Here is a 22,972-nt window from a genome sequence, read left to right on the forward strand (position 1 = left end):
ATTTATTACAAGTCATATAATTTTTTTTGTAACTAGACTACTTTTACAATGATGAAGATATATTTCTTCATATGTGTTAAGGTGTGAAAATATATAAAGATTTTTTAATTATTGAATTATTTAATTTACAAATAAATTAATTAAAATTAAATATAAATTTAATTTTTTATTAATATAAATAAATTTAATAAATTTTAAAAATACTAAATAAAATTTTTCAAGCTCAAACTATTTTTACATAATGCATCAAATCTCATACGATGTAACTATCCCTTACATAAAATAGCTGGTTTTTGTGTTCAAAAAAAAAAAAGAAAAAAAGCTGATTTTATTACGTTATAAATAGGCTCACACCCACAGTGCCCAAACCTCCTCAAATTCGTCACTCTGTTCTTCCTTTCTCCTCTGCTCACTCTCTCTGTCTCACCTCCTTTTCATTTTCTCTATATATTTGTTGTTTCTTCGTTCGGTGTATTCCGGCGGGGTAGGTGGGGAGTGAGAATGGCGTTGCTTCCAGATCTGGGGACGGAAATCGTGATTCCGGTATGCGCTGTCATCGGCATCGTGTTCTCGCTCGTCCAGTGGTTCCTTGTTTCGCGCGTGAAGCTCTCGCCGGAGCGCGGCGGGGAGTCGGCTGCTAAAAATGGGAAGAATGGCTACAGTGACTACTTGATTGAGGAGGAGGACGGCATCAACGATCACGGCGTCGTCGTTAAGTGCGCCGAGATCCAGAGCGCTATTTCTGAGGGTCAGAACCGTTCCAGATCTCTATATAATTTGGCCAGATCTAATTTTTCACTTAATTTATGTTTGTTCTGTGTGTGTGGATATTTCTGTATGGAACTACGTTTACGCATCTCCGCTCACGTGCTTGTTGATTTGAGCTCCTTTTTGGGCTGTTGAGAGTTGATATCTTAAAAGTCGGGGAGGAAAGTTTTTAAAATTTTTTAACGTAATGAATTTCCAAATTAGTGCCGGGTGTTTTTAAGCTGTCATCTGATTTACAGAGAACGAGTTATTGAGGAATTAGCTGAACCTAAAGTTTTTCTGTTTTCGGTTTTAGTTTATTTGATGTATAAGACTGTGCCCCCTATATTTAAACTGAACTTCAACTAGTTATCATTTAAGTCCTGTTGTAGAATTATTATTGAAGCTAGTAGAGTAATTACTTGTATTTCGTACTTTCTCTTTAACGGAAGTTTCTTCTGGTCGAGCTCGAAAGTTGGATGGAAAGATTAGATGGGCTTTTGAGGTGTCAAGGGAATAAGGTGTTTTGCCCTGTTCATTTTACCTTTTACTACGTTCCCGATATTAACGTAAAGCCATAATATTCTTATGTAAATTTTCTTATATGTTTGTCAACCTCTTTCGAAAATCCGTCTGATATTTTTTGGGCTGTTCGATGTCTTGGCGGCGAGGTTTAGGGTTTCGCATTCATATTTGTAAGGTTGGTGCATTCTGGTTTAGTCTAGTAATGGCATATAGGAGCTGGCACCGAGGATTGGTGTAGTCAGATATAAACTTTTGTTATCTCTCTCTTTTGTTTAATTAAATCTTGTTATAGTTACCAAGATCTTGGGAAGATTATAGTAATATTTTACTGACATGCAGCTTATCCTCGGAGGAATAACTGGGGGAGGTGGTTTCTCTGTCTCTTATATGAATATTTTATGTCAGTGCATGTATGGAGCACGTGAGGCACTAATGCTGTGGCCTGTGTGACGTCGATGGTTTTGTTCTGCAGCTTCCTCGTCAATATATTGTTTTTCTAGAAGATATAGGCAAAAATTATTTAAAAAGGCAAAAATATTTTTTATAAAGTACCATAATTTAAAAGTTTTAAAAAAAAGATTGTCCCAATTAAATATTTTGTTTGATTGGATAAAAAATCCAAAGAACCGCATACACTAACCATGGTTCTTTAAAATTATTATTTTCTTTTCAAAAAATATTTTTTAAGGAACCTCTGTTCTATAATATTACATGTTTTTCCTTTTATTTTTTTAAATTTTTATAGAAATGTGGTTATCCTTAAATATTTTCTTTAAATTTTTAAAGAACTCTGTTTGTAAACTAAGTTTTTTTCAATTTTTTAAAGAACTGCGTTTAATGTTAAAACTGCGTTTAGAGAACATAGTTTTGCCTACTTTTTTTGAGAACTTTTTAAATATGGTATTTTATCAATTTCTTTTGGAATTTTAAATATTTTTGGCGAAGATATGACCAATTGACATGGCTTTGTGTTTTCAGTGCTTGCCATTGGAGATATTGGCTGTGTTTTAATATTCCCATATCTTTTCCTGTGGGATTTTAGTACGAGTGCATGAAGCTTATTATTTAAAGTTTTATATTAGTCTTGAATATGATACTATATTTCATATGTGTGTATAGATATGGAACACTAAATTGTATGAGGTCCAGTTATAGCAGAAGAGTCGGGAGATCAATTCTAAATCTAATATAAGAGTTGGAGTACAAAAAAGTTAAAATTTGTATACTGATTTGACCTGCTTTTTCCTTCTCAAAGATGAAGAAAGAAAAAGTGAAGCATTCTCTTTTTTCACTACCTCTTCTGATTCCAACTTAGAAAAGCTAAGAAGTAAATGAAGTTGCTATTGTTCGCTTTTCTTTTGTTTGTTGAGTTTCGGTGTGTACTGCAATCTTTTTCTCTTGTTGAGTTATTGAGTTTCTGAATGTTGCACCTCAAACTCATTATTTTACATGTTAATTGATTCACCTTTGAAACTAATTTTTTATGTTATATTTACGTGAATAGTTGTATTATATATATATTTATATGGATGTACATGCAATGTATTGTATGTCTATAAATATCACATAGTCGTAGACTCGTAATCAACCAAATTTTGGAAGTTGTCCAACCAGTCCACTAACATACTTGGCTTACCAGTTGGACTATTGATCCAATTTTAAAAACATTGGATCAACAGAACTTGATGGTGAAATAGTTCTGTAGATGCTTGAAAGCTGTTATTTTGTGTTGCTCAATTTTCTTTTACGGTCGCTCGCATAAGGTAGAAATGAAAGTTTTGATGCTAATAATTTGGTCTCATGTATAATTTACATTTTCTGGATTCCTATTGTTTATTGATAGCAAGCATTTTGTTTAACGGTGTGGAGAGGTAATTGTTTACAGTTGCTTTGGGTTAGTTTTGTGTTCTTTCTCCAGTTTATCATGATAGTCTATTTTAGCTGACTCTAATATTGTTTGTGGCATACAGGTGCAACTTCTTTCCTATTTACGGAATATCAATATGTGGGCATTTTTATGGTTGCTTTTGCAATCCTCATCTTCTTATTCTTGGGCTCAGTTGAGGGTTTCAGCACAAAGAGCCAGCCCTGCACTTTTAATAAGGAGAAGTTGTGCAAGCCAGCTCTTGCAACTGCTATCTTCAGTACAGTATCCTTCTTGCTTGGTGCTTTCACCTCTGTTGTTTCCGGTTTCCTTGGAATGAAAATTGCAACCTATGCAAATGCAAGGACGACATTGGAAGCTAGGAAAGGTGTTGGGAAAGCTTTTATTGCTGCATTTAGATCTGGAGCAGTTATGGGTTTTCTCCTTGCCGCAAATGGCCTATTGGTTCTGTATATTGCCATCAATCTATTCAAGCTCTACTATGGGGATGATTGGGAAGGTCTTTTTGAGGCAATTACCGGATATGGTCTTGGTGGATCCTCCATGGCTTTGTTTGGGAGAGTTGGGGGTGGTATTTATACTAAGGCTGCTGATGTTGGTGCAGATCTTGTTGGAAAGGTTGAAAGGAACATTCCTGAAGATGACCCCAGGAATCCTGCTGTAAGCCAATGTCCACCCCTGAGATCACCCTAGTTACAGAGGAACTTGTAGTGACATATTCTTTTGTTTTGCAGGTGATTGCTGACAATGTTGGTGATAATGTTGGAGATATTGCTGGAATGGGGTCAGATCTTTTTGGTTCATATGCTGAGTCATCATGTGCTGCTCTTGTTGTGGCTTCAATATCCTCTTTTGGAATTACTCATGACTTCACTGCAATGTGCTATCCATTGCTTATTAGTTCCATGGGTATTCTGGTTTGCTTAATCACTACTCTTTTTGCCACTGACTTTTTTGAGATAAAGGCAGTCAAGGAAATTGAGCCAGCATTAAAGAAGCAGCTCATTATCTCTACTATTCTTATGACTGTCGGAATTGCTATTGTCACCTGGACTTCCCTGCCATCATCCTTCACAATCTTCAATTTTGGTGCTCAGAAAGTTGTGAAGAACTGGTAAGAACTGCTCGCACTCAGAAAGGGCAAGTGTCACTGTCCCGTGGTGCACTTGACATGATTGCTTACTACTGCTAGTACTACTAGCATTATAACAGTAATACTAGTAATTAAATGAAAAATGAAAAAAAACTGTCCAGAGTTTTGGTTTAGGCGTGTATATTTTCTGCTGATTGTGCTTTTTCTTGCTTTTATGAATCTGTATCAGGCATCTATTCATTAACTATACCGTCATCATACTAGTTGTTGTGTGTTATCCAAATACAACTCACTCAATATTGTATTACAGGCAGCTTTTCCTCTGTGTTTGTGTTGGGCTTTGGGCTGGACTTATCATTGGATTTGTGACTGAATATTACACCAGCAATGCTTACAGGTTTGAAAATATTTGTTTCTTTTCTTTACTCTCTCTCTCACTCTTTTTATTTTTCCTTGAAATGACATTTTAAACCTTATTATCTGCTTGGTTGTGGAATTTCTGTGTGCAGCCCTGTGCAAGATGTTGCTGATTCCTGCAGGACAGGTGCTGCGACCAATGTTATATTTGGCCTTGCCTTGGGATACAAATCAGTTATAATTCCCATCTTTGCCATCGCAATCAGCATTTTTGTTAGTTTCAGCTTCGCTGCTATGTACGGTATTGCTGTAGCTGCTTTGGGGATGCTAAGCACTATCGCTACTGGGTTGGCTATTGATGCTTATGGCCCTATCAGTGATAATGCCGGAGGTATAGCTGAGATGGCTGGCATGAGCCACCGGATTCGTGAGAGAACTGACGCCCTTGATGCTGCTGGGAATACCACTGCGGCTATTGGCAAGGTATCATAAAATGCTTTTGTTGTTACATTGATACTATAATTAGAACATAGTGGTCTAAGTTCTCAAGATATTCCCTCATCTGATGCTCTGCAATTAAATGTTTATGTAACACCTTATCACAGCATTATGCCGTTATATTTTATCTAGGCATTTTAGTGCGTTGTAGTAAATGTTCAATCTTCAAATATTTGATGCTACACTTATTTTTATCTGTTGAATTTGTTCTCAGGGATTTGCTATTGGATCTGCTGCACTTGTCTCATTGGCACTTTTCGGGGCCTTTGTGAGCCGTGCTTCAATTTCAACTGTTGATGTTTTGACCCCTAAGGTCTTCATTGGTCTAATTGTCGGTGCAATGCTTCCATACTGGTTCTCTGCCATGACCATGAAGAGTGTCGGCAGCGCAGCTTTGAAGATGGTTGAGGAAGTTCGTAGGCAGTTTAACACAATTCCCGGGCTCATGGAGGGTCATGCCAAGCCTGATTATGCTACATGCGTGAAGATCTCCACTGACGCATCAATTAAGGAAATGATTCCCCCCGGTGCACTCGTCATGCTCACCCCTCTGATTGTTGGGATCTTTTTTGGTGTTGAGACCCTCTCTGGCGTTCTTGCTGGTTCTCTTGTTTCTGGTGTCCAGGTATGACAACTTCCAACTTGTGGAAACTAATACCTAGTAGTGATCTCGCCCCACATATGACTCTTGACCTTTTCCCTTGCCTTCTGCTATTCTGTATTCTACAGATTGCAATATCTGCATCCAACACAGGTGGTGCATGGGACAATGCTAAGAAGTACATTGAGGTAACAACCTGGTTTGAATCGATTAATGAAGGTTTGCCGTTTTTCTGGTTAAGGTAGTAAGAAGTTTTTCTAATCTTTCTACCATCTTCTAGGCTGGTGCTTCAGAGCATGCAAGAACTCTCGGCCCCAAGGGATCAGAACCACACAAGGCAGCTGTCATTGGAGACACAATCGGAGACCCTCTCAAGGACACATCAGGCCCTTCACTCAACATCCTTATCAAGCTAATGGCAGTCGAGTCACTCGTTTTTGCTCCCTTCTTTGCCACTCATGGTGGACTGCTATTTAAGCTCTGAACTATCAATACTTAGATGGTCGGGCAAAAAGGGTCCCTTCTCCTTTCAACACCATATCTCGGACTCTCTGGTACTTGTTTCACCGCTCTTTTTCTGCGTTGTTGCTATGAGAAGTTGAAGTCAAGCTCGTAGGTAGTGAGATGTTTTTATTTTGATAAGCTGATAATGATGACAATTAATGGTAATGGCGATGCAAATATGCGTCGCAGTTGTTTCAGATGGAATGTATTAGGTATGGTTTTGGATGAGTTTCACAAACAGCCGGTTTTTCTAGCTTTCTCTGTAACGGGATTAATTTTGGTCGAAGAATATGGATCCTTGGGGGTTCATAATTTTTACTTGGAGTAGAGATGAGAGACATTAGATTTATGCAGCCATTGAAATACTTCTATTACTTATGGTCGGGATGAACTACGGCGCTAGGTTTTTTTTGGTCTCTTGCCCACCTATTTATGTATGGTTTTTGGTTGAGCAGCAATTCCTCGAAGTCCTCTGCAGAAGAAAACCCCACTCCAAAACAATCGGCAACATAACAATCCTTGGTGACCACAAAATATTCCCTCTACCTATTCCAGCTTCAAGTTCGTTCTGGTCTCAAATTCTGCACTAACAAATCACATTGAGAGAGCGTTGGGTACATGATCACAGCAATAATCTAATCTTTTGATATTCAAGTCAGTTAAATTATTATTTGAAATAGTGAAGGAGTCCTATCTAATGCGACTCAAATAGTCACATTAATATGATTTGTAGCCTTGAGTTTGAACCTAGTTGGTATTGTAGGTAGCACTCAAACTGACTATGATGTCATTCAGATCCATCCGACCCAAGCAAAATTGTGGGCATTCTTGTATGTGTTTTTTGTCACGTCCAGGGCCAGGGGCGTTTCGGCCTTCTAATCTCCACATCAACCATGAGAAAGAAAAAAGCCAAAAAGACTCAAAATAGGGGTAGTATGGTATCTATCCGGATCCGGGCCACCCAACAAGAAAAGTCCAGACCCGGTTAGCCACCGTTATTACAACTCCAACCGTTTCTCTCCACCACCATTCCGTATGACTGTTATCTGATGCCCCCACCCACCCCCCCCGATGGAAGTAGAAGTCAAGCTCCGCCTTGCATCCTCCGCAGCCCACGAGCGCCTCTGTGGCGTCCTTTCCCCCCACCACTGCCGCACTCACGTCCAGGAGAACCTCTTCTTCGATGGTCCCAACGCTGAGCTCTCCTCCAACCTCGCTGTCCTCCGCCTCCGCTTCTACGACCTCGACTCCCACTGCGTCCTTTCCCTAAAATCCAAACCCCAAATCTCCGATGGAATCAGCCGCATTGAAGAGCAAGAGGAGCCCCTCGACCCCATCTTCGGCCGCCACTGCGCCGCCGAGCCGTGGCGCCTCCTTCACATCGAATCATCTGATATTATTAAAAGAGTGAAGGTGGAGTTTAATGTGGGCGCAAGAGGTTTGGTTGGTTTGGGGGGTTTTAGAAATGTGCGTGGGGTTTATGAGTGGAGTGGGCTGAAATTGGAGCTCGACGAGACGCATTATAGTTTTGGGACGTGTTATGAGATTGAATGTGAGAGTTCGGAACCGGAAGAGGCCAAGAATTTGCTTGAGGGGCTGTTGAGCAGCAATGGGATCGAGTATGAGTATTCCGAGGTATCTAAGTTCGCCATATTTCGGGCTGGAAAGTTGCCTGGTTGAGGTAAAGATCTTGTCGATGCTCTTTACCTGTTTCTTGAATTTGATCTTTTCGGGATTGTTTTTTCTGAGCTTCTAAGTTTGATGTCTCGTTTGTGCTGTATATGCTGTGCAATTGCGGATTGAGAGAATGATTCTCTTGGCATTTAGCTGAAACTCAATGCCGTTTTTCATTTCAAATGAAGTCATGAAGTCATTCTTTACTTTTCTTTAGCGTTATGTATGACTAAAGTTGTAAATAAACAAGAATATCGTGGTGGCATATTCTTCAGGAAGTCTGCACCTTTCCGCGGTTGGTGGGAACTAAGTTAGAGTTATATTGTGGGCAGCTGTTCCTGTTTTTAAAATCAAAGCTGATGTTCAATTACTCAAATAAACTAGTACCCAATTAGCCTCATACTGATACGATACACCTATGACTAAATAGTTTGAGATCATATCTTTGTAATATGACACACCTATGAAGGAAGACTGTTGTGTTTGAGCCATCACTGGTGCACTGAAGTATCGCTTTCCTTTCTTATGGACAGAATTAATTTCATCAGCTGGACATGTAGCAAATTCAAAGGAATCAATTGTTACCACAACAAGAATTGGGATTTTGGCAGTGTTTGGGAAGCTTAAGATTATGTTTGTTGAATGCCATTCCCACTTGTTTCACCATCATAATAATGTCAATATTTAGATTGCTAAACTCTAAAAATATAGTTTTGGAAACTCTTTGACTTTAATCTTTTGTACTCGTTGTTTTTTCAGAAAAGTGATTCTTGAAGCTGAATATGAAAATTAATATGTACAAGTCACTTTCCCCCAACAATATTCTCGAAGATTATATTCCTTCAAAATGCTTTCTTCAAATGTTCTGTCAAAGTCTCATGTGTGAATATGATTCTTAACTAATATGTGCTATTCAGCATGACATAGTAGTATATATTACTTGACAAATGGTCATGTCCGAGCATACAATGGTAGAGTGTAGCCTCACTGCGTCATTCACTCAATCGTTCTTGTAATCTTTCAAGGATGTTTAATTTCATCTAGACCCGACAGGAAAATGAATCATTCTATAGAAAGTAAAACTGAAACACCTGCTGCTCAATTTAATTCCATAATGTCGTGATCTTCCCTAGGTCTGTTGTATCTTCTTTAGTGGAAAAGATTTCAAATGGAAATGTGCTATTGTCTGCAAATACTAACACTAGTGAATCTACATGAAAGAAGGGACTCGAGCATGGAGTTTTCACAGTTTGTCATTTTCTCCTTCTTGTCCTATTTGATAACTGGTAGTCTTTACATGTGTTCACTTGGATTTCATTTCATAATGTTAGTAATGGTGTACAAATGGACCCGCCATAATTTTTCCTTTTTTTTTTCTTTTCCCCCCCTGCTAGATGTTTGTTTTGATCAACCATGTTACCATGTTCAGGTTTTTACCAATATATCCGCTTTTTAATGCATAATGCTTCTTATATATTGCTCAACTTTAGCTGTTTCAACGCAATACCTGCAAATATCACCTTAATAGTTTTCATGCGTATAAGCTTGTACATTTTAATGCATCTCCACCTTGTTCCAAATGGGCAATGACATCTCCTTTTTCATTTGTATTTGGATGTAAACTGCCAAGCAGGACCCTTGTGCTTGTTTATACCATGGCAGGTTGTCCGGTTACTGCGGCCAATCAGTGCAATGTTCAGATTGATTTTCGAGTGGCCCCCACGTCGACAATGAATGTCTCCTCACCTTCAGAAACTACAAGAGAAATGCTGCAGTTACACAACGTGAACTAATTGATACTGGTTTTCTGTAGGTAGCTTTGTTATATTGTTTTTATGCTTTACTTGTAAATTCTTAAGCTACTTCACCATGTGGTAATTACTCCAATGAAGTGAAAAAAGTTATTACAAAACGATGATGAATTTGGTATTCTTGTTTTTACTTCATGGAGTTTTAAGCCTTTTCTTATGCATATACTATAAATATCATGGAGCAGGATAAGTGGTGCAGTGAATTAGCAAAGACCCGAAATGATGCAGAAGATGACTTAACTCATTTGTTCCAGAAAGCAAGTTTCTTTTTCATGGGAGTGGCCCATTTTAATCACATCATGCATCGTATTAGACAAGAATGTTATGGTATTAACAGTTCCTATATGCGCTTAGGCTGCAAAGAATTTATCATACCTCAAGAAAGCCATATCATAAGAATAATCCTTAATTGTTCAAGAACAATTCAAGAGTTAAAGTACGGATTAGGACTAATCCTCTAACGAAATAATGTTAAGATAGTACACAAGCAACAATTGGGCATAGGTCGAAACTGAGTAACTAAGTCAAGATCCCAAGAGTCGCATAATTATCGTCCATCAGACATGTTTTGCATTTTTCTTGGCAACTGCAAGAAAATATCGTCTAGGAGATGAATAGGACCCCCTATAAAGTAGAATTTGCATGCCCCTGACTAAAGAGAAAGAAATAAAGACACCCTTCACTTCTTTTTCTTTGATGGTCTTTTATCTTCCTCTTCATCACTCTCACCATCCTCGTCCTCATCATCGTCATCCTCATCATCTTCGTCGTCATCCTCGTCATCATTATCGTTGTCATCGCTCCCTCCATCTCCATTAGCAGCAACCTCATCATCAGAATCTCCACCATCATCACCATCACTCCCTTCTCCAGAATAATCATCATCCTCATCGTCGTCGTCAGCATCATCATCGTCCTCATCATCATCCTCACCATCATCACTTTCACCAGCGTCTTTGTTTTCTTCAGGCTCGGAGGCTTTCTTATGATCGCCAAATGGGAATCTGCAAATAGTACTCTTCCTGTATAAATCCGATGTGAAAAGAAAATGATGGAAAGTTGAATGAATAGCAAAAGATGGAACTAGCCACACCTTTTGTCCGTCTCTAACGAAGATGGGAATACATTGACATCACTGAGCAGAGTCCCACTCTGAAAAAGAAAATTCCAAATAAATTTATGTCATTCAACTATTCCAGATCAAGAGTAGTGCATAGACTTCAACAAATTCAATAAAGTGGGAATTGAGGGAAAGATAAATGCCATAATCTGAATATGACATCAAAAGGGCTTTACTTTTTAAACTCAGCTGAATTAGTATCTGCATGCATGCAAAATAAGGTTTTCACTACAACTAAGAAAAATTCTTTCTTTTGTGCATTTGCCTTAATGCCTGGACTGTAGAAGATATTTGAAGTAAGATGAATCACTCTTCAGTGAACAGATACATTTTTAAGTTTCTCAGACACCTATAGATGTATACTGCCACACTTCAACAAGATCACGACAATGAGAAGCACCGAGCCCTCCATGAAACAAAATGACTTGCAAACAACCCACAAAACTAAAGTGAATCTTGGGAACAAGTATGACGCTCCATTTGACTAGTCAATAATCATATATCTATTTAAAGTAATGTTCGCCAAAGACAGTTATTGTTAACTACTCATGAATTGCAGCCATTGATAAAAAAATTATTTACCAAAACCTTATATATATATATATATATATATATATAAAGATGACTTTATGTAATTATGTTACAGAAATTTGTGTGCATAATTAATTGATCCTAACAATCATTATCTAGCAAATGACCATAAGCTCCAAAACTGACCACCTTGCACATGTAACACAAGTTCTGATTCATAGTAACAAAAGACAATGACAATACTAGGCCAAACCATTAGTAAGAGGTTATACTGTTCCAGCTACTGTAAATGCATGCAGACTAAAAGCACACTTACCCATATCGCGAAGATATAAACTTAGTTTGAAGTTAAAGCAACTAAATAGATTGAAGTTAAAACAGGAAAAGCTCTGGATTGAGAAAAACTGATATACTTTCATTCAGATAAGGAGAAAACTTATTTCAAGAAGCAAAATAATTCTATCTTGAAGGCAAGCAAAAAGTACCAAAAACAAGAGACAGGAGCCAACAAAATTCAACGTTACAACAAAACAAAACCAAAAACGAGAATTGCTCATAGAATCCAAGTCCAATCGAAAAGCACAGTAAACGCAAAGCTGAAGAGCAAAACTCGAAACAAGATCACTCCTTTAACAAATAAAAATCTGCTAAAAAGACCTTCAAAAACAGCAGAATCAATTCACAACAGACAAAAAGAGTAGAGGGTCACAGAAATTACCAACAAAAGAAGCAATAGAAGAGATCTTTGGGCAGCCCAGAGAACTGAATAGCACGTAACCCTCTGCACAACAGCACAAGCCGAGCAGAGCTTCTCGACCTCCATTTGGCTTTTCTTTACTCCTTTACGGAAAGCTGCAAATTTATAAAAATAGAAGAGGAAAACAAGGATGAGAAAGAGAGGTTGGAGGGAAGGCAAAAGGGTCTCTCTTGAATGGCTGAATTGGGGGGATTTTTGAGAGTGTTGTCAAGGGAGGGAACAAACAACTTTTAGGGTTTTGGTATTTTAGGCCTAGATTTGGGGCTATTTTGTCCAAATATGATTCTTGGAAAAAAGGGGGGGGGGGGGGGGGGGATGAAATGATACCCCATTGCTCAAATCTTGGTAATAAAATTGGGAAACATATATATATATATCAATACATATTAAAGAATTGTTAATCAAAGGAACCTTTCCTAAATGCATTTTTATTAAAATTGAAATTTTGTTCTATAATTGATACGTTTTTCTTTTTTTAAAAAAGCTTTGACATGAATTTTGCATGAATTTTTATATTCTTATTTAATACCATGAGACCCTTTATAATATTGCATGCTGGATGCTTGTATATAAATGCCTCCTACCACCCAAAATAGTTGAATCAAGTGGTGAATTTGTAACCCTAGAGCCTAGAAGTGAATAAGATTCAAAATAGATATAAAAAGAAAATTTAGAAGAACTGAAATCTACTACAGACATCGCCTTACAACCCCAATTCTAAGATTAGTTTTTCCTACCTAATCTTTCAGTGCCAGTAAATACATACATTTATACATTTACATATACATGGGACGAATCGAATAGACTAAAAATGATTGAGAAGATGAGTTTCTAACACTATAGACCTAGATTCCATGTGTTACTTTTCATGGCATTGGCCCAATTTGATCAACTTCATATGCCATATCATACAAGAATTTTCCACAGATCCCACAGATGAACTTCGCCTGCAAAGACCATAGATCATACCTAAATTCCTCTAATGAAATAATAATGTCAAGATAATACACAACAAGCAACAATTGGACACAGGGCCAAACTTAGTAACTAAGTGAAGATTCCAACAGTTACACAATTTCAGTCCATGAGCCGATGTTTCTTGGCAACTGCGGAGAAAAAATATGGTCTAGGATACAAAGGAGGACCCCCTAAAATGTAGAATCTGCATGCTCCTAACCAAAAGAAAAAGAAACCAAGACACTGTTCACTTCTTCTTCTTTGATGGTCGCTTGTCTTCCTCTTCATCACTCTCGTCCTCTTCTTCATCGTCGTCATCCTCGTCGTCATCATCTTCATCGTCGTCATCATTCTCGTCGTCATCGTCATCGCTGCCTCCATCACCATTAGCCTCGACATCATCTTCAGGATCTCCATCGTCATCGCCGTCACTTCCTTCTCCAGAATAATCATCATCCTCATCATTGTCGTCAGCATCAACATCGTTGTCCTCATCCTCATCGTCTTCCTCGCTGTCATCACTATCGCTAGCATCCTTGGTTTCCTCAGATTTTGTAGCATTGTTAAGATCGCCAAACGGAAATCTGCAAAAGGAGTGGATATTCTATCACTCGTGCTCTTCTTCTATTGAAGCTGCGACATAAAAAATCGACAGAAAGAAGTTGAAGCCATAGCAAAAGGAAAACTAGGCACACCTTTTGTCTGTCGCTAAAGGAGATGGAAATGCGTTGATGTCAGGGAGAGCCATCCCACTCTGAAAAAATTGCAATCAAATTTTATGTCACTCAACCAGTGACATGCACAAGTAACGCTTGAACAACTTCCTATAAATTCAAAAGTGGAGAAATATAAGAGCAATAAGCTGAAATATAACATCAATGTCTTTGCGTTTTACTTGTTTTAAACTCAGCTAAACGCCATTCGGTAGAGATCAGAAACTGAATGCTTATATTTGAATTTTACTAGAATTAAGAAAAAAATCCTTCTCTAGCCAACTTGATGAAATCAGAGTCTGAATGCTAAATCAGATTTTGACAAGATCTAACCAAAAAAAAATCTGTCCCCTGGTTGTTTATCTTCTCATGGCGGAACAGTAGAAGATATTTGAAGTAAGATGAATAACTCTTTGGTGAACGGATTCCTTTTTAACATTCTCAGGCATCTACAAACATATTTCAGTAGACTTCAACAAGATTATGATAGTAAGAAGCACAGAGCTTTCTATGATGCAAATGTCAGTGGAGAACACGCGCTAACCACCGAGAATCGGGAAACAAGTACAAGATTCCATTGGACTTGTCGATGCCTATTTAATGTTAAAGACACTTGTTGGTAACTTCTCATGGATTACAACTTTTGAACAAATCTCTTTTATTTATCAAAATCTTATATAAATAATTTCAACTTGATTCTACACATTAATTAATTGGGATCCAACAATCAAAATGCAGATGCAGCCATCATAAACTTTAACAGAGCTCCCTACACAGTAACGCTCACTGTTAAAAGCAAAAAAAGTAAGCCAGAGTTACATGTCCCGGATAAAAGCACACTAATTACCAAAAATGCAAATATGTAACTTTAGTTTCATTTGCTTCCAGTTTCTGGTCAAAGCATCAAGAGAGGTTAAGATTAAACTCATGAAAAGATCTGAAAAGAGAAAATTTTTACATGTTCTCATTCAAATAAGGAAAGACAGACTTACTTCAAGAAACCAAAACAACTTTTTTTTTTTTATCTTAAAAGCAAGCACGAAAAACCAAAAACCAAGAGACAACACAAATTCATTTTTCATTTTTTATCTTAAAAGCAAGCACGAAAAACAAAAAACCAAGAGACAACACAAATTCAAGGTCGCAACAAATAAAACCAAAAACACAAGAAATGCTCGCAGAATCCAAGTCCCATTGACAATAAAAAAGAAAAAGAAACATGAAAGCACGACATAAACGCAAAACTCAAGAGCAAAAGTTGAAACAGAAACACCCTACAACAAATGGACGAAGCACTGCTCATAGACCTTCAAAAACTGCGCACAGAACAGCAAGAAAGCAATTTACAAACAGAGAACGGAGTAAAGGGTCGCAAAAACTACCAGAAAAAGAAGCAAAAGAAGAGATCTCTGGGCAGCCCAGAGAATCGAACAGCACATAACCCTCTGCACAACAGCACTGACAGAGCAGAGCTTCTCCACCTCCATTACCTTTCCTTTTGGCTGTTCTTCACCCCTTTACCAAAAATAAAGCTGCAAAAATTAATAAAAATAGAAGGAGGAGAGCAAGAATGAGAGAGAGAGAGAGAGATTTGGAAGGAGCAAAAGAGGTGGTTTGAGAGTGCTGGCAAGGGAGGGAACAGCCAAACAGACAAATTTTAGGGTTTTGGTATTTTAGGCCTTTCATTTTGGGCTATTTTGTCCAAATACTACTTTTCGGTACAAAGAACACAACCAAACTTATTGCCTGTTATCTCAATTCATAATTAAAACACTAGAAATTTAAATTATATAAACATAGTTGTATATTTACTTTTATAGTAATTTATTATTTTTTATATCCTTTAAATTTATTCGTCTATTTAAATTATTAATATATTAAATTTACTTTTTAAATTTAAATATATTAAATAATATAATCAATTACACAATATTCAAAAAGCAAATTATATCCCCTTTCCCAATTTTTAATTTTCTTGAAAAACAAGGAAATTTGACTCTTTAATAACATACTAATTATTATCAATACTTTTCCTTTTAAACACCTTTTATTTTCATATTATATCAAATACATTAGACTTTTTTCCTTACTCATATTTGAATATATCCACATTTAATGCACATATGTCCGTAACCTATAATATTTTTTAAGGAAATCAGAATTTTGATCGAAAAAAATTTAACTTTTTAAAAAAAGTGCGACCTTTATTGTAAATTAAAACATGCTCTAAAAATAATAATTACTTGTGTATCTACTAATTACATCTATCGTTAAAAATTGTGATTGTATGTGGTGAGACGAGATTCTTGAAATATTTCATATACTAAATTCTTGTATACACCAATAATGTAATAGTTGAAATTCGTATTTTATCTTAAAAAATATTATTCGTATCTATATTATATAGTATGTAACGGATTTAAAATTTGTCCTACTATATTTTTCAATATGTTGATAAAATAATTCTATTTAAATTATAGCATCAAATTTGTTTTTTCTTATTGATCAAAAGAAAAAAATATTTTTTTCTTCTTTTTTCCTCTTCCACCAACTTCTTATTTATTTAATTTCATCTTCCTCCTCTGCACTTTTCTTATATAAGGGATTTTTCTTCCCATCTCTTTTTTTTTTTTTTATTTGGATCATATGATTTTATTTTATTTATCATAAATCAACAAATACTTACATTTTATGCTTTTGAATTAAGTTCTTGAAAAATGTTTATAAATTGTAAAAATATTGTTATTTTTATAAATTATATGATTCAAGTAAATGACCTTGCTGAAGTCTTAATAGGAGTTCCTGACATTTTGACTTTGAAATTCATTATATAATATGTTTTTATTTTAAAATTATCCAAATATTCTGGATATTGCATACATTTTAAATTTTATAATGTATGTAAGAAAATATTAGAAACCAGCCAACCATCCTTTTAACTTTAGTCAACCATATAGAATTAAAAAAAAAAACCAAGACTTTGAAATTAACGCCTAAAAATAATCCAAAAACCCAAAAAAGAAAGGGACATTGACTGATTGATTAGGTAATAATTACAAAATTTGAAATGATTTGTGATTTAACCCAATTAATTAATGATTGGACAACAATTTTTTCATTAATATAAGACTGAAGACATTGTGTTCAACATCCTCCAACCATAGAGGGTCGCCATGGCCCCCAATCAAATAAAAATTAGACCTTTATTCGTTTTGTAATATTTCATCGCATGTCGGTTAAGAATTGATAAGATAAAATTATAATTTATTTTATTAAATAATGTAAGTTCATTCACTCAATATTTATTTTGACAAATTATTTATGATCGAATTTCAATATCCATAAGCCCTTGTTTGGTTTTGTTTTTATTTTGAATTTTCAGTATTATAAAAAAAATAATTTTATATTAAATTTTGTGGATAAAAAGACGTAATATGATGATCTTTTTGAAATTTATGGTCAAGTCCCAAAAAAAAAATTCAACCAAATATGATCTCGACCACACTATTTTACACTTGATCTAATTTAAGGTAGCTATGATGTGGGGCTAAGTTTGGATCCATGTTGTCAATTTAAGGTCTTTACTATCCAGTGGTGCTAATATATTCTAAATTCTAATATGTATGGGTACACCGTGATATTCAGTTATTTTGTGTATGTAATTCACGTAAATTCGTATGATTTGGTGCAGCTTTTGTGATTCTAGCATTCTTACGATCTTTATTTATCTTTTTCTTACAACCTGTCAAACTTAAACATTGAAGGATTATAAACTGAAATATTCCCTTTGAGGATGACTTTAATAGTAATTTATTTTGTAAATTTTACACTTAAGAGACTTAATAGAAAACTTGCTCATTTGGATTAACATCCACTTAAACTCACTATAAAAGAACCTAACCCATAAAAACGGTACAATGAGCTACTTTACATTTAAGCATTTCAGCACTTAACTTTAACATTCCCTTCAAGTCTCCAAAGATTATGTAAAGTAAAAAATAAACTATATTTTATCAACTGGGGCAAAATGTAGATTTTCACAGTTTGACGGGGCAAAAAGACAATAAGCATACAATTCAAGGGTACGAAGTGAAAAACTCAGCCTTTAAAGTCAAGTAACATAGTAGAATTATGAACTTAAAAGGAAAAACAAAAAAGAAGAAAAGAGCCCAAAACCAATAAACAATTGAAAAGCGAAAAAGAGCCGAAGTTAAAATCCTCCAATAGAAAAGCAGCAGAAACCAAATTCCAAAATCTACTGTTGCTCATTCTGATTACGCAGATAAACGGGTCGTACCGTTTGACTCTGAGATCTACACTTCCCCCATCAGAATCAAGTTTTTGTTGAGTATTCGGGAATTCCCATTTGCAATTCTTGATCGATTTTTGTGTAAGTCTCTCTTTTTCGTCGGTGGTATTGTGTTGAAATCTATATTTGTTGTGTATGGATACATGAACGATTCTCTTGGGTTTATATATCTCGTGTATATGTAAAGTTTTCCAGAAACGTAGATGGATAGCAATTACTCTAAATTACAGGTGAAAGATGGGAACTATCAGTTCAAAGATCCGTCTTTCAGATTGTATTCACCAGACCATGGTAATGGGTATTTGAATCCGCCGAATGCGGATGATTTAGATGTTGAAGATGTGATAGATCTAGACGAGCTACCGTTTATTTTCGGTGAAAGGAAATCTGGGTCGGGGATTTATGGTGCTGTTTTTAATCTTACGACCTCTGTTATTGGGGCTGGCCTCATGGCCTTGCCGGCCACCATGAAAGTTTTGGGCTTGATTTTGGGTGTAATCTTGATATTTTTGATGGGTATTTTGTCTGAGATTAGTGTGGAATTTTTGGTCCGATTTTCTGTCCAAAGTAAGGCAGCCACATATGGGGAGGTTGTGCAGGCTGCATTGGGGAGGACGGCGAGGACTTTGTCAGAAATTTGCATAATAATCAACAATGCTGGTGTTTTGGTTGTGTATTTGATCATAATTGGGGATGTTATGTCGGGATCTCTCCGTCACATGGGTGTTTTAGATCAATGGTGGGGTCATGGTTTTTGGGATCATAGGAAGATAGTGATTCTAGTTGTTCTGGTGCTTTTTCTTGCGCCGTTATGTGCTTTGGATAAAATTGATTCCTTGAGCACAACTTCGGCTGCTTCTGTAGCACTTGCTGTGGTTTATGTTGTTGTTGCATTTATCATAGCTGCTATCAAGCTTGCTGAGGGAAAGATTGAGCCTCCAAGGATGTCGCCAGATTTTGGTTCCTGGAGCGCCATTCTTGATTTTCTTGTGGTGATTCCTATCATGTCGAATGCTTATGTGTGTCACTTTAATGTTCAGCCTATCTATAATGAGCTTGAAGAACCCTCACCGCATAAAATGTATCGAATAGGAAGGATCACGACTATTATTTGCGTTTTGATATATGCTTCCACTGCCATTGCTGGCTATTTACTCTTTGGAAAGGATACCGAGTCAGATGTGCTCACTAACTTCGATAAGGATCTTGGGATTCGGTTTAGCACTGCTTTGAACTACATTGTCCGTATTGGTTATGTTCTTCATTTGATTCTTGTGTTTCCCGTGGTTCATTTTTCCTTAAGGCAAACTGTGGATACCTTAATTTTTGAAGGATTAAATCCACTATCTGAGAGCAGGAAGAGGTGTCTCGTCATAACCTTCGTGATCTTAGGTCTTATATATCTGGGCTCAACCACGATCCCTAACATTTGGACAGCTTTTAAGTTCACGGGAGCAACAACAGCGGTTTCCTTGGGTTTCACCTTTCCATCCCTCATCGCTTTAAGGTTAAGCAAAGTAGGGAGCGGATTGAGCCAAGCGGAGAGGTTCTTGTCTTGGTTGATGTTGACATTGGCGATCATAGTAAGCATTGCTGGAGTGATTGGAAACATCTATACATTCCAAAGCAACTGAAAGAAGGCGACATGGTTCAGACCTGTTTGCTTGGGTATTTTTTTGTCTACATTCTGCTAAATCGGCCTCGTTATTTTTCTTTCCAATTTCCAGAGTTTGCCAAGAGACAGAATGCTGCTAACAGCTAAGTCAGACCAGCCAACAAGTATAAGTTTTGTTCCTGAATAAATGTAATAGCTCAGAAATATATACTTCTCGATACTTTCCTCCTTCGCAATGAACAGAAAACATTCATTTTTGTTTCCACACCCTTCAGATAGTGATTGCTCTTGTATACCACTGGATTGTTACATCGCCGTTAAAATGCATTGCTTTACTGTAACAAATGCCTGAAGCCTGATAACATCGAGTTTGATTCTTGTTACTGATGCATTAATATAGAACAACCAACGCTTACAGAAATTTCAAGATTCATGGAGAGCTCTTGTCAGCTTGTAGACAGTCCAACTGCCCTTGCATTTTCACTTATCCGTATTTTCGTCTTAACGGAGTTATCCCAAGTTTGTTTTCATCAATTAATTGCTATATGTTGTGATTGTGATGCCTTGATTGTCTTGGTTTGTCCTGGAATTCAATTCACAAATCTTGGGTTCGTTATCTGTCCTCTCTCATTGTTCTGAGAGAGTGCACCTCTGTCATACTTCTTTGTATAACCAGATTGCTGCTAAGTTGAACCTTCGAAATTGACTTCCCACATTTTCCATGATTAAGCTTTTGTTATTAGGTCAATGAGGCTAAATTTTTTAGTTTATTTGATGAAGTTGAGGCTCTATAATCAAGAGCTTTTGTATGGCGTGTGAGTATTGGTCTACTCTAATAGTAGTTGTCGGTGTAATTATTGGTTACTTACACATATTTCATTTTGATAATTGGCGTCTATTAATTGTTGATAATTAAAATATATGATGTAATTGTAAGCCTGCGCTCAATTAAAAAAAAATTATTAGGACAGAAAAATTATATGATCCCATGACAGCCACACATAAAGTATTTAACAATGATGCTTCTAAAATATGGTAAAATACGAAATAAAGTTTAATATAAGATGAAGCTCCATAATTTAGCACTCGGATCCAAAGGGCACTCATAATGGTAATTGCCATGAAAGAAAGAACGTAAAGTAAAAGGAGACAAGGCCCCTTTAGTCCACCAACTGCACTTTCCCAACCGTGATTGATGGCAATAATACACATCCAAGATTTCTTACTCCTCTCTTATTTACATAAGTTGTGATATACACTCATGTGCGGATCACATTAAGGATCTCCTAAATAATTTAAACACTTTTAAATATGTCGAAATTAATAAAATACTTCAAGTGTCCGAGCATTTTTCTTTGAATCAATAGATCATGTTGATTGGTATATTTCAACCGTTATCATAAATATATAACTTTTAAATATATTCTTTTACTGCATTTATTAGTCCTCGAACTATTCTTATCCACATTGAAGGGCTATAATTAGGGCATATCGAGTATTCTACTTACCAAACCATTGTGAATGTTGGTATATGAGGAGTAGTTTTATGAGTTGACCCAAAGTTAAACGACAAAAATATATAGTTATAAGACCTTAACATCGACATGATATAGCATATTATATCTAATTCTTGGAGGGAAATTCATACAAATGGGCTTGATCGAGTCCCCACAAACTACCCACTTTCTCTTTTAGTCACTCTCAAGTTTCAACTACCATCCCACTAAAGCAACATCCACAACAAACCAAAAAAGCAAGTCAATTGACTTGGGGAAAAGATCACTTTGTACTCCATATTTATATGCCTACAGGCACACATACTTCACACACTAGGAACACACACCATAGGCCAATGAACTGGTTTTCTTGGCTCTCAAAAACAGGCCTAGAGCCATCCCTTGTCTATGAATATGGCCTAGCATTCTCACACAATGAGCTTGAAGAAGATGACTTGGCTTACTTCAACCATGAGTTCCTCCAAAGCATGGGGATTTCCATAGCCAAACACAGGCTAGAAATCCTCAAGCTTGCTAGGAGGGAAAAGGGTGTGATCATCCCACACCCCATGTCCAGGATTCTGATTGCTATCAAGCGGAGCAAGAGGCGTTTTTCAGAGTACTTAAGGAGATGGATCCGTTGTGAGGAAACAGCCCTCGCCCTCGTGCCGAGGCGTAGTTATAGCGCAAGATGGAAGGATGCTATGGTCAAGAGGAATAAGAGGTTGTTAGTGGCCAATAAGCAGAGTAGAGGAGCATTATTGCTCACAAATGGGAGCCCCATGTTGTTTTCTAGTTCAAGAATTGACAGTTTTTCGAGTCCGATGGTGCATGATCTTCAAAGGGAATATGGGAAAATGGATGGAGATTATGGTGAGTATTGGCCTTGTGGAGTTGAAGAGATGAGGTGGGATACAATGTTTCACAACTTGAAGCCAACTTGAAGGCATATTACAAGTCTTTTTAAGTGGTAATCATTTTCTCTTTAGAGAAATTTTAGTCCAGATCGAGTTCAGCCAAACTCAAATTTATTATGTGATTGACTTACAATTTAAGACAAGTAACAAGAATCCATATAGCGATATACTTGGTAGAATGTGGTCAGACTTAGTTATGACAAGAATTTTGTGTCTTTGTTATGTCTACTTAAATGGTGAGAGATTGTTTTAGGCTCTTCCACCATCGGTCTTTGAGGTTTGTTTGTGTCAGAAATTTACATTTTCCTCTTGGGGTTGCTTTTGTTTTGTGTTTCCCTCTTCATTAGTAGTGGCATGGAAAGAGTATGGTCCACTATTTCAAAGTTAATGTGTGGGAGTAATGAAGTTGTCTTCCATGCTTTTTTGGATGCCCATAACTTACTTTTGTACGATAAAGGTCTTTCATGCCTTCACTCCTATTCTACTATTTCTCTTGTGATATTTACTTCCACAGCCAAGTTCTCATTAATTATTATATATTTAAGTTGTTGTTTATTTTTGGTAATTTTTATAATTTTAATAGTAAGTGAAGAAGTTGGGATTATTGATAATTAAGAATGAAAGATTATATACAAAGTTGTCACTAACTTACTATGAACAATTAAGGGATAATTATAATACTTTCTTTTTTTTTAAAAAAAATAATAATTTAATTACAAGTAAATTCTTTTTAATAAAAAATTATATTTGTTCCCCGTAACACGAGAAGCAAGCAACTAGAAAACTCTAATGTCTTTAAATGATTCTTGGAAAAATTACACAGACCTCCTATGAGATTATTCAAATTATAGCGTCTTACTAA

General features: G+C 36.4%; 6 protein-coding genes across 7 annotated transcripts; 4 read left to right on the forward strand and 2 right to left on the reverse strand.

Annotated features, from left to right (window-relative positions):
* LOC105164876 (pyrophosphate-energized vacuolar membrane proton pump-like) lies at window positions 366-6,534 on the forward strand. The gene is made up of 8 exons (XM_011083687.2): window positions 366-748; window positions 3,243-3,817; window positions 3,892-4,271; window positions 4,561-4,647; window positions 4,760-5,090; window positions 5,320-5,730; window positions 5,835-5,894; window positions 5,987-6,534. The coding sequence occupies exons 1-8, from the start codon at window positions 502-504 to the stop codon at window positions 6,188-6,190; spliced, it is 2,295 nt and encodes a 764-aa protein (XP_011081989.1). The 5' UTR covers window positions 366-501; the 3' UTR covers window positions 6,191-6,534.
* LOC105164884 (triphosphate tunel metalloenzyme 3-like) lies at window positions 6,706-9,767 on the forward strand. The gene is made up of 2 exons (XM_011083700.2): window positions 6,706-7,891; window positions 9,518-9,767. The coding sequence occupies exon 1, from the start codon at window positions 7,282-7,284 to the stop codon at window positions 7,888-7,890; it is 609 nt and encodes a 202-aa protein (XP_011082002.1). The 5' UTR covers window positions 6,706-7,281; the 3' UTR covers window position 7,891; window positions 9,518-9,767.
* LOC105164892 (phosphopantothenoylcysteine decarboxylase subunit VHS3-like) lies at window positions 10,086-12,375 on the reverse strand. 2 transcript variants are annotated; one of them, XM_011083711.2, is made up of 3 exons: window positions 12,065-12,375; window positions 10,789-10,847; window positions 10,086-10,717 (listed from the first exon to the last, which is right to left on the reverse strand). In XM_011083711.2, exons 1-3 carry the CDS (start codon window positions 12,167-12,169, stop codon window positions 10,375-10,377), a joined length of 507 nt encoding a protein of 168 aa, XP_011082013.1. In that variant the 5' UTR covers window positions 12,170-12,375; the 3' UTR covers window positions 10,086-10,374. The 2 variants fall into 2 exon arrangements, with proteins under 2 accessions (XP_011082013.1, XP_011082021.1); XM_011083719.2 differs by having other exon boundaries at window positions 10,086-10,699; window positions 12,065-12,371.
* Window positions 13,065-15,426, reverse strand: LOC105164907 (prostatic spermine-binding protein-like). The gene is made up of 3 exons (XM_011083731.2): window positions 15,156-15,426; window positions 13,756-13,814; window positions 13,065-13,644 (listed from the first exon to the last, which is right to left on the reverse strand). The coding sequence occupies exons 1-3, from the start codon at window positions 15,258-15,260 to the stop codon at window positions 13,308-13,310; spliced, it is 501 nt and encodes a 166-aa protein (XP_011082033.1). The 5' UTR covers window positions 15,261-15,426; the 3' UTR covers window positions 13,065-13,307.
* On the forward strand, window positions 17,914-20,038 carry LOC105164915 (sodium-coupled neutral amino acid transporter 1). Its single transcript, XM_011083744.2, has one exon. It carries the CDS (start codon window positions 18,286-18,288, stop codon window positions 19,714-19,716), a length of 1,431 nt encoding a protein of 476 aa, XP_011082046.1. The 5' UTR covers window positions 17,914-18,285; the 3' UTR covers window positions 19,717-20,038.
* LOC105164923 lies at window positions 21,504-22,620 on the forward strand. The gene has a single exon (XM_011083757.2). The coding sequence runs from the start codon at window positions 21,550-21,552 to the stop codon at window positions 22,135-22,137; it is 588 nt and encodes a 195-aa protein (XP_011082059.1). The 5' UTR covers window positions 21,504-21,549; the 3' UTR covers window positions 22,138-22,620.

This window comes from Sesamum indicum, linkage group LG1 (assembly GCF_000512975.1).
Source record: "Sesamum indicum cultivar Zhongzhi No. 13 linkage group LG1, S_indicum_v1.0, whole genome shotgun sequence".
NCBI lineage: Eukaryota > Viridiplantae > Streptophyta > Magnoliopsida > Lamiales > Pedaliaceae > Sesamum > Sesamum indicum.